The sequence below is a fragment of the Carassius carassius genome, chromosome 19, assembly GCF_963082965.1.
Source record: "Carassius carassius chromosome 19, fCarCar2.1, whole genome shotgun sequence".
Lineage (NCBI taxonomy): Eukaryota > Metazoa > Chordata > Actinopteri > Cypriniformes > Cyprinidae > Carassius > Carassius carassius.
Genome location: NC_081773.1, coordinates 885,080 through 897,402, shown reverse-complemented (window position 1 = coordinate 897,402; position 12,323 = coordinate 885,080). Strand labels below are relative to the sequence as shown.

General features: G+C 37.2%; 1 protein-coding gene across 2 annotated transcripts in view; it reads left to right on the top strand.

The window, feature by feature from the left end:
- galnt13 (UDP-N-acetyl-alpha-D-galactosamine:polypeptide N-acetylgalactosaminyltransferase 13) overlaps window positions 1-7,689 on the top strand; it is an 82,289-nt gene extending 74,600 nt beyond the window's left edge. Inside the window, exon 12 of one of the 2 annotated variants that reach the window (XM_059499467.1) lies at window positions 7,125-7,689. In XM_059499467.1, coding sequence (XP_059355450.1) covers window positions 7,125-7,265 — 141 coding nt within the window. In that variant the 3' untranslated portion in view covers window positions 7,266-7,689. The remainder of the gene's footprint in view (window positions 1-7,124) is intronic. The other variant, XM_059499466.1, reaches the window with a different exon arrangement.
- Window positions 7,690-12,323: the final 4,634 nt, after the last annotated feature.

Below are 12,323 nucleotides of genomic sequence, written 5' to 3'. Positions count from 1 at the left end.
AAATTAATTTAATTTTAAATTGTGAAATAGTTTTTTGGTTATAGTATTTATTGAATGTGAGGCCTTTTGATGTGAAATTGGTTTATGGAGTTCAGGCTGTACTGTGAGTCCAAATTCAACGTAGGCTTCCATGCGTTTAGGAGCAATTATTGCTGACCTTTTGAGAGAAATGGGACAGCAACTCAGAGACACACAAATGCAATAACAGACATCACAAGAGCTGCTATCATATAACGCTATTTCAAGGACCTTCAGAGCACCTTTGTGTCAAATTAAATTTCATTTGAAATGTGTTTTTATTACATAAACATAGTGGAATTATGGTGAAATGAAGATTTACTGGCAGCCAGCATGGCCACCCCTTCCAGCAATTATTTAGCATCAGATCAGAGAAGGCGGCTTGATTATCTGTTCGTGGTGGATTGAAATGGGTCTGTCTTTGTTTACCAGCTCTTTTGAAGTGATCTCATTGTGAATGTTTCTTTCATGGCCCGGGCTTGTGAAGACGGACCCTTTGCATTAATACACTGTCACGCTTACATGGCAGCTGGGCTCAGCATAGACAGAATGAGGGGCTTTTATTGTCTAAACCCTGAATTTGAATGGCCACTCCAGCATTTTTTATCTGCATTTTTTTTTTTTGGCATCTGTTAGGTCACCAACGTTTCATTCATGCCTGTGTCTTTAAGTATTTTTCACTCAGAGGTTTTTTTTTCGTTTCACCAAGGATTAGCAAATGAATGATGGCAGTACAGTATAATTTCTACACATATATACTATCTTCCAAAGGATACAACATTTATTGGTTTGAATTTCTGAACTTACATTTAATTTACTGTCAGATATATCACACATTCATACACATATCCACTTTTTTGTTTATATATACAATAGTCAACATTTGAAGTGGATCAAAAAAGTTCATTAAAATGATCCTAATACAAAAACACCTTTCGGTCTTAGGCTTTAGGACAACTGATGAATGATTTTGATCCACTTCAAATGTTGACTACTGTCAAGTCAAGTTGTCACCTTTATTTATATAGCACTTTAAACAAAATACATTGCGTCAAAGCAACTGAACAACATTCATCAGGAAAACAGTGTCAATAATGCAAAATGATAGTTAAAGGCAGTTCATCATTGGATTCAGTTATGTCATCTCTGTTCAGTTAAATAGTGTCTGTGCATTTATTTGCAATCAAGTCAACGATATCGCTGTAGATGAAGTGACCCCAACTAAGCAAGCCAGAGGCGACAGGGGCAAGGAACCGAAACTCCATCGGTGACAGAATGGAGAAAAAAACCTTGGGAGAAACCAGGCTTAGTTGGGGGGCCAGTTCTCCTCTGACCAGACGAAACCAGTAGTTCAATTCCAGGCTGCAGCAAAGTCAGATTGTGCAGAAGAATCATCTGTTTCCTGTGGTCTTGTCCTGGTGCTCCTCTGAGACAAGGTCTTTACGGGGGATCTGTATCTGGGGCTCTAGTTGTCCTGGTCTCCGCTGTCTTTCAGGGCAGTAGAGGTCCTTTCTAGGTGCTGATCCAGCATCTGGTCTGGATACGTACTGGATCCGGGTGACTGCAGTGACCCTCTGATCTGGACACAGACTGGATCTGGTGGCCACGGTGACCTCGGAATAAGAGAGAAACAGACTAATATTAGCGTAGATGCCATTCTTCTAATGATGTAGCAAGTACATAGGGTGTTATGGGAAGTGTTTCCGGTTCCGGTTTACCTAATTAATGCAGCCTAAAAATCCTTTAACGGATTTGGATATTAAAAGCATATTAGTATGTTATGTGTAAGCCAGGTTAAAGAGATGGGTCTTTAATCTAGATTTAAACTGCAAGGGTGTGTCTGCCTCCCGAACAATGTTAGGTAGGTTATTCCAGAGTTTAGGCGCCAAATAGGAAAAGGATCTGCTGCCCGCAGTTGATTTTGATATTCTAGGTATTATCAAATTGCCTGAGTTTTGAGAACGTAGCGGACGTAGAGGATTATAATGTAAAAGGAGCTCATTCAAATACTGAGGTGCTAAAACATTCAGAGCTTTATAAGTAATAAGCAATATTTTAAAATCTATACAACTTTTGAAAGGGAGCCAGTGCAGTGAAGAACTCTTGCTGCTGCATTTTGGTCTACATGTTGAACATACATGTTGTTGGTGTAGATGATTTAACAAGTTTATACAATTCTTCCTCTCCTATAGTAGAGAATGAGTGGAACTGTTCCTCAGGGGGTCTATAGTGCACTGTCGATACTGTAGCTGACGGCTGAATGGTTACAATTTTATCTCTAATAGTATCGATTGTAGAAGTAAAGTTGTACTGTGTGTGTGTGTGTGTGTGTGTGTGTATGTGTATATATATATATATATATATATATATATATATATATATATATATATATATAATATGACTTGATATAAGCTTATGAAAACATGTAACTTTTAAAAAGAGTAGTTTAGTTGTTTAAACTACCTCTTTGCAAATGCATTTTAAATTAGACTTTTTAAAAGGTTGTGGACGTCCTTATATGTTATTATCGTCCTTATCATCTTAGCTGTCCTGATCTGAAGGTTATTATAAACCTCTTCTTCAAACACCCCATTATTATAGAGGAATGATATATGTTTTATGTTATTGGTAAAAGAGGCACGAGTTTGGAGGAGTGTTATTGACGTTAGTGAAGAGCTCACAGCTGTCTGTGTCCTGCTCAGATGCACACAGATAAAAGCAGCTCACACAGAGATCTCTGCAACCCCCTCACACTGATCCTACGTCAATCACTGAGAACTACCCAGCCTTTGACTGCCATTGTAGCAAAAACATACAGTGGGGTTCGAAAGTTTGGGCACCCCTTGCAGAATCTGTGAAAATGTGAATTATTTTCAAAAAATAAGAGAGATCATACTAAATGCATGTTATTTTTTTATTTAGTACTGTCCTGAGTAAGATATTGTACATAAAAGATGTTTACATTTTAGTCCACAAGACGAAAAAAATTGCTGAAATTATTAAAATAACCCCATTCAAAAGTTTGGGAACCTTTGGTTCTTTTCACACTGAGGACAATTGAGGCACTCAAACACAACTATTGAAAAAGGTTCAAGTGTTCACTGATGCTCCAGAAGGAAACAAGATGCATTAAGAGTTGGGGGGTGAAAACTTTTGGAATTTGAAGATTAAGGTAAATTGTACTTAATTTGTGTTCCGGGAAACATACAAGTATCTTCTGTTGCTTACGAAGGGCAGAACTAAATGGAAAAAAATTATATTTCAACAAAATAAGACAAATTTGGCCATCTTCATCTTGTTCAAAAGTTTTCACCCCCCAACTCTTAATGCATATTGTTTCCTTCTGGAGCATCAGTGAACACTTGAACCTTTTTCAATAGTTGTGTTTGAGTCCCTCAATTGTCCTCAGTGTGAAAAGATGTATCTCAATATCATACAGTCATTGCTGGAAAGGGTTCAAATATGCAAAGATGCTGGAAAACTGAAGAATCTGCAGGACGAACAGTTCTCAGTTTAACTGTTCAGAACAAACAAGGGACTCATGCACAACCATCAGAAAACAGAAAGACACACGTGGATCATCCAGGTAACCACACACAGTATTAAGAACCAAGGGTTCAATTATCAAGGGTTTAATAATTTCAGCAATTTTGTTGACTTGTGGACTAAATGTAAACATCTTTTATGTACAATATCTTACTCAGGACAGTACTAAATAAAAAATAACATGCATTTAGTATAATCTCTCTTATTTTTTGAAAAGTATTCACATTTTCACAGATTTTGCAAGGGGTGCCCAAACTTTCGAACCCCACTGTATCTAATCTAATAGTTCCATATATTACTGCTTAATATTTTCCTCACCTCCATCCATTTCTCCACCCTACTGTGACAAAGGACATTGTGTTACTCTCTCAAACATACAGCATTAACACATTTCCAACACATTTCCAACACATTCCATTTTTGACCAGTTCAATAGATTGTCACTATATCCAGCTTATTTTGCTACTCAGATGCACACAATTGTTTCTAAGTAAATGGGACAATGATTTTTGCTGCAAACCAAAGAATTTAGGATTACCATGATGAATAAAATGATATAACAACTACCAGTTTGCAGTATCAAGCAGCATACTGGACTGTTTTCAGTACAGGTAAAAAAGCTGGAAGTGGATAACCCATTTTTATCAATGTTTAATTGGTATTTCTATTAATATTAAGATTAATATTGTCCATAACTTTTTTTTTTTTTTACCTATAAAAGAAACCAATTGACAGTAGGTGTTACCAAGTAGACGTTATCTTAAATATGTAGTAAAAATAATAATAATAATAAAAACAAATCCAAATCTGTAAGACCTTCATTCATCTTCGGAACACAAATAAAGATAATCTTTTGATGAATTCAGAGAGCTCTTTGACCCTCCCATAGACAGCAATGTAATTACCATGAAATATAGTGAAATAAATTGTTGTTTTCAATCAGATCAAAGCATAAACAACGTATCTATACGCTACTCTCAAAAATGTGCACAAAAAGTATTACGCTTTGTAAAATTACTGTTGAACCCCTGATATCACATGAATTATTTTACCGATGTCCTTGCTACATTTCTTGTTGTCTATGAGAAAGTCAGAGAGCTCACATTTCATGAAAAAATATCTTAATTTGTGTTCTGAAGATGAACGAAGGTCTTACAGATTTGGAAAGACTTTAGTGTGAGTAATTACTGACAGAATTTTAATTTTTAGGTGAGCTATCCCTTTAAGTAGTATGTAAATAAATACACAAATAAATTGATCTGGGCATTGGCATCATTTGGTGGTAAATTATGTTTATGCCCAGATAGTATTTTATCTTCTGTCCACATTATGTCAGATGGAAAATTATTATTATTATTTTATTTATTTTTTTATGTTGTTGTTTTGTGTTTGAGCTACTGTCATGTAGGAATGCTCTCTTTGATATGCTAAACAGAGCTATACAAAATTTAAGATTTTAGAAACACTTTGATCATGATGCAGACTTGATTCATTTATTGCGCATGTTGTATTTAAGAGAGTCTGTAATTGTTGATTGCAGTGGTCAGATATAATGTAAGGGACCTAATTTGAATATGAGTTCTTCCAATGGGTGGACATATTTCAGCTATTATGATATAATTTAGTTTTTGTAATGGAGTTTTTTTTTTTTTATGATAAATACAAATTAAATTATTTTATTTTTATTTTTTGGCTTACAGCAACAGTTTACTTCATTCACATTAATAGTAAAAATTAAGAATGAAAAAGAATGTAATGAAAAATTAAGAAGTATAGGGAAGAGATAAATTGAGTTATAAAAGTATGTATTTAGCTATTGTATATGTAACAGAGCCACTGATGTGCAGCTGGATATAGAAGCATCAGAATGATGTGGAAAGTGATTTTAAATCTCATCAGGCATTGTTTCACAACACAGCACAGTTTAAATGCATGCAGTATGATACATTTATACGGAATTTAATTTGAAAGCATAACACCTAAAGAAACTGTTTAAGAAAACATCAGTCAAGCAACCATTTTTTATAATAGAACTGCAATAATCTGATTGCAAACATGAATTAAAATTTTCAGAATTGTGAGCTGGTTGATTGCAAATGGTGGATTATGGCCTTATAATACATTTTGTCAGCATATCCATGTCTGTCATGCTTATGCTTGACAGGCTGTGGGGCTCATGAATATTTTAACTTAAAACTATGGTTTTACGTGAATGGCTGCAATAATTTTCCTCACATGGTCAAAATGAGTTTAAATGTAGTTATTATTACTCAAAACGTGTGTGTGTATGTTTGATGGGGGGGGGGGGGGTGTAGGTAGGTTAAAGTGTTGAATTGTTTATCTAGTAAAACATTTAATTCTGTCACTACTTGTTATCACACTCTTTCCAAACTAATACTTCACTATAAATACAGGTAAAGCAGACAGCAAGCAAAGGTTGTCAAGCTTCAAAAGGCACCATAAAATTATAATAAAAGTCTCTGACTTGTGTGCTCTATTCCAAATTGTATGCTTTATACAATAGCTATCGAGGAATCAAGGATTCTTGTTTGCTGAAAAGCTGCTGTTCATTATGAACTCTAAATGCTCAGTGATTCATACCAAACACGAGACTGCATGCGGTCAACTCATTTGTCATGCTGTCTGCTGGATGAACTGTAAAATAGCATCAGAGTCTGAGCAGCCTACAGTTGAGGAGAGGCAGAACAGTGCATATTCTCACCTATCTTTCAGTGTGAGACAGTGACTGATTACTTTCATTCAGAGCTGTTGAGGAGCAGTCACCCGCAGTCTCCAGGCTTTTTGGAAGGGCGTCTGGACTCAGCAGGGCAGCAGCTCTCATTATCCGCCTCTGGATGGCACGATGCTTTCAGAGAGTGTGCAAAATAGCTACTCTGAAGGCTCAAATAGCTAAACTGGGGCTCAAATTTAACATTCGGCAAAAATCACAAACCCAAATTATGTTTTACTCATCTTTAAAGATGCAAGATGCTTTACCACACAATTAGAGAATTGGAGAAATATACTTATTGTATGTTCCCTGTCATTTTGAAACTATAAGATTTTACAGCGTGACTGCAAGGTTTTGGAAATTAATGGTAATTCTAATACTTTGCAATTGATTATTTGTTTCTTTCTTTCTGTCTTTCTTTCTTTCTTTCTTTCTTTCATTCTTTCTTTCTTTCTTTCTTTCTTTCTTTCTTTCTTTCTTTCTTTCTATCTTTAAATACAGTATTTAAAGAATGTTAGCCAGTTGATGTTAACCATTCAAAACAAATGATTTGCAAAGGTTTTGAAGCTTCATGAAGCAGTGCTTCGATAGTACCCATTATTACTTTAAGGAGTCCTGCAGATAAATTGACATACTGCGATTTAAACAATATAGCAAAATCTGTGATGCATCCATCGACCCTTCACAGGAAGCTTGATTGACAGGTGATCTGACCAATCATAAAGCCACGGTTTGATTTTATATTTAAAGTGTGAGATTTATCCACAACATTTTATTTTTCAAGTGTTGTTTGTTTTTAATTTCTCTATAAATCTGTGTCTGCCCACAGCGGCTGACTCTGCTCCATGTGAACAGTAACCAGTGTCTGGACATGCCTTCTGAAGAGGATAAGATGGTTCCCACTCTCAGAGACTGCAGCGGCAGGCGATCACAGCAGTGGATCCTGAGGAACATGACGCTGAGTGTCTGACAGAGCCAGCAATAACCAGTTCAGTCCTGAATCTCATCACAAACCACACACCATGAGACCTGGAGTCATGTCATTTTCTGGTTCATGATCAAGTTCAGCAAGGCTTTGATCTGAAGACAACACACAGCACATTTTCTGACCCGTTTGTGACCAGGCTTGTGTCTCTGTTCGTGTCTGGACTGTCCTTTAGCTCTCAGATTATCTAGACTGGGGTAAGAACACAGCCCATGACCAGCTCTTGGTGAAGTTTAAACACTTGCAGTCTCTGATCTGGGCATGTGTCACTGGCTACCTAAACTGCTCATCCTGTGTGGAAGTTCTGGTGCCTCTTAATATCCCACACATCATATCTTTGACAGTAGCCCTTATTTTTCTTTGGAGATAGAGTGATTGTGTCAGCTTCCACTGTGCTGAAGTGCATTTCATTTCATTTTTTTATTTTAATACACTGCTTAATTAATATAATGTCATAATGCCTAATGACCCAAAATATCATCATCATCATCATCATCATCATCATCATCATCATATTATTATTATTATTGTTGTTGTTGTTGTTTTATGTTTTATTTTTGGTTACAGTAAGACCTGATGATTCATCCTTCAATTGTTGATTTTATATTTAATGTTAATTTATAGAAAATGCTGTCAACCGTGCTATAATTTGTGTATTAATACTGTGGGCACAGTGTAAGGAGCAGCATCTCGCAGGTAAAACTAAAATGGTAACACTTTACAATAAGGTTAATGTTAGTTAACTATTTTAGTTACCATGAACAAAGAATGAACAATACTTCTACAGCATTTATTAATCTTAGTTAATGTTAACTTTAACATTTACTAATGCATTGTTCAAATCAAAAGTTCCGCTTGTTAACATTAGTTAATGCACTGTGGATTAACATGACCTAAAAACAAATGACTGCATTAGCATTAAGCATTAAATATAGTTTACAAAGAATAATAAATACTGTAATATATTGTTCATTGTTTGTTCATGTTATTTAATGCATTAACTAACACTGACTGATGAACCTTATTGTAAAGTGTTATGACTAAAGCAAATTGGTAAAACTTTAGAATAGTTCCATTAATGTTAGTTAATGTTTTAATTAACATGAACAAACAATGAACAATACATTTATTACTGCATTTATTAAATTTTGTTAATGCTAGTTAATGAAAATAAAGTTATTCATGGTTAGTTCACACTTATTCACAGTGCATTAACTAATGTTAAAAAGCACAACATTTGATTTAAATAATGCATTAGTAAATGTTGAAATTAACATTAACTAAGATTAATAATTACTGTGGAAAGATTTTTCTTGCTTAGTTCATGTTAACTAAAGTAGTTAACTACCATTAACTAGTGCAACCTTATTCTAAAGTGTTACCAACCTCCCACCTTCATCATTTCCACAATAGAGCTGTTATTAATGGATGGTCATGAACACATCTGTACAAATTATGAACTAGGCCTTTTTGACCATTAATGTACATATTAAATGAAATATTTTTTTAAGATGAAATCCAAAAACTCCAGAGGACAAATTGTGTTATACTGCTTGGTGTATATAAAATATGTTTGAAAAATACTGTACAGCTCTATGCATTGATACTGTATGTATACATCTAATCAATCCAAAATGTTAAATCAATGTCTGTTTAATGCACTCAATCAATATAAATTCTTAGGGGGTTTACGGATTTGTGATCCGTCTCTTAGTTATTTGATAAGTTTAACATGCACATGTTTAATGCATTCACAAAATGAATGAACTTAGTTAAAACTAATTAAAACTGCACATAATTTCAAGCAGTTTTATGAAAGTATAACTTAATAATATGAGCTATTATCATCTTCACATGCATGTTACAGTCTGCACCTTTCTGTATTTTTTCAGCTTCATAAAAACTGAAAATCCGTGACTTTGTACTGGTCTTAATGTTAAGTGTTTGTACTTTTTTTTTTTTTTAAGTCACAACTGACCTCATGTTTAATAGATTAATAACTGTTAAGTCTAATAAACCATTGTTGTGTAATGTATCATCTTGTTATTATTATTATTAGCACTGAAAATCATAGATTATGCATCTAATAGGGCTGATTTATCATTTGATTCACTCTTTGGGTGGGGGCTGTTTGGTATGACTTGAGAGTATTGTGGTACTCTTGGTGGTGAATTAGTTCGGTTTGAATTTTTTTACACCCGTATTTTCTACTGTACAGTAAGTGGTTTCAGAAATGAGGAGAGACAGATGTTTGACCAAAACTGAATTTGTGTGATTCTGTAATTTAGCTAAGGTTACTTTAGGCCGGTTCTTTATAGGGATTTGGTTTTAGCTAACATATCTCCCACCCCCCACTTTTGGCACGTGTTACTTTGGTTACTTTTTAAAATGGGACCCAAAATTGTGAAAATTGTGTTCTTCAAACTGTTGCATGGGGCCATTAAGTGAGAAGATTTGATGTAGAGAGATAGATGACATCATCATAAACTTCTGTAGATCCTCATCGGGTGCGATGTTAAAAGGTTAGTTTACCCAAAAATGAAAATTAGCCCATAATTTACTCACTCTCAAGTCATCATAGATGTATATGACTTTCTTCTTTCAGACGAGTCCATTTGGAGCTAAAAATTGTCATGGCTCTTCCAAGCTGTCAGGATATGCACGGGAGACAAAGGTTCAGTACACAGTGTTTATTAGTGATTCAAGTGCTTGGTGAATACTTTGTGATTTCAAGTGCGGGCAGTACGATGAACACAGGGGACTGGATCGTAGACAGGTGAGTACGTTTGATACAGGAGTGTCACAGCCACAGTCACAGATATATCTCTTATATGCCTCAGCCTCTTCAGGGCCTGACGGGAGATCGGGAACCTCTTCGGGGCTTAACTGGGGATCGGGAACCACTTCTGGGTCCAACTGGGGTTCAGGAACCCTCCCTGAGCTTAACTGGCGATCGGGAACCCTCCCTGGGTTTAACTGGCGATCGGGAACCCATCCCGGGCTTAACTCGGGATCTGGAAACCATGCTGGGCTTAATTTGGGATCGGGAGCCCATCTTGGGCTTGACTGGGGGTCTATCGGGGGAAGATCTGTTGAAGAGTCGTCGTCTATAGGTTCCCCAAAAACCTCTCTAAAATGGCGACTGAAATTCCGTAGGGATGAGGTGACCGCAGTCTCCTGAAACCACAACGCTTCGGCCCATTTTAACGCAGCCCCGGATAATTGCAGGATAATGAACAAGATTTTCACCCTTTCTGTAGGGTATTGATGTGCGTGTTGTTCCAGGATGAGCAAGCATTGTGATAGGAATCCATTGCAGTCCTCCTCCAGGCCGGAGAAGGGCGCTGGTCGAGAGACTCAGTTTACCATGTACAGCAGCATGGGAGCGGCATTTGCGGAAGCGCCGTCTTGGTTGTACTGAATTTATATCGGAAATTATATCGTCGAGCCTTCTGTCAGGATATGCACGGGAGACAAAGGAAGGTGAATTCAGTACACAGTGTTTATTAGTGATTCAAGTGCTCTGCGAATACTTCGTGTCCTCAAGTGCGGGCAGTACGATGAACACAGGAGACTGGATCGTAAACAGGTGAGTACATTCAGGAGTGTCACAGCCACAGTCACAGATCGCTCATATATGTTCTCTTCTTTTACAGAGGCCGAAGTTAATACCAGCTCGGGACATACACAGGAGACTACAGAGACCGTTGGATCACAGGTAACGATAGAGTGTTCCGGGGTCCTGGGGGCAGCAGAACAAGGACACAGGTAAGTGTTACAAAAGGGTGAGTATACGTTACGTCAGGTTGGCAGTGAAGTGTCAGGAGTTCAGGAGACAAGTGCAGAGTGTCTGTTCCTGTTGGAGGCTCGACCTAGAACTGGGGCTGAGGTGACTGCTTTATAGTTCCTTGAGATCATTAATGCTGATAAGGAACAGGTGTGGGTGCTTAGCTTGACAGGATCCTGACACAAGTTTTAAAATGGCATAGCCAGTTGTTTTTGTTCAACAGTCCAAAAGAAGTAAAATAAAGGGCATCCATCCATATTCAAATGTGCCTCACACGGCTCCATGGGGTGAATAAAGGCATGTAGCGAATCAATGCATTTTTGTAAAAAATAAAAAAAATAAAATCAATTTTTAAAACGATAAAAACAGTTTTGTGTCAAGTCAAGTCACCTTTATTTATATAGAGCTTTTAACAAAACAGATTGTGACAAAGCAACTGAACAACATTAAATAGGAAAAAAAGGCAATTCATTATTGAAATCAGTGATGTCATCATCCAGCTCAGTTCAGTTTAAACAGTATCTGTGCAATCAAGTAGACAAAACCGCTGGAAATTAAGTGTCCACATCTAAGCAAGCCAGAGGCGACAGCGGCAAGGAACCAAAACTCCATCGGTGACAGAATGGAGAAAAAACCTTGGGAGAAACCAGGCTCAGTCAAGGGGCCAGTTCTCCTCCGGCCAGAAACCAGCAGTTCAATTCCAGACTGCAGCAAAGCCAGATTATGCAGAAGAATCATCTGTTTCCTGTGGTCTTGTCCTGGTGGCCGTCTAGGAGACAAGGTCTTGACTGTGGATCTGTCTCTGGGGCTCATCTAGTTGTCCTGGTCTCCGCTGACATCCAGGGCTTTAGAGGTCCTCTCTAGAAGAACCAGAATAAGCTTTATTGCCAGGTATGTTTCACAAAAGAAGAATTTGGAATAGGATTGCACACCGTCACACAACTCCAAACTCTTATTTAAGTTTACGGATGACACGACTGTGGTGGGTCTCATTAGCAACAAAGATGAGACAAACTACAGGAGCGAGGGGAGCCGCCTGGCCGGGTGGTGCAGGAACAACAATCTCTCTCTGAATGTGGAGAAGATGAAGGAGATTGTTGTTGACTTCAGGAGAGCGCACACTCAGCACATTCCTCTGACCATCAAGGGTGCGACTGTGGAGAGAGTGAGCAGCACCAAGTTCCTGGGTGTGCACATCACAGAGGACCTCTCCTGGACTGAAAACACAGCAGCACTGGCCAAGAAATCACAACACC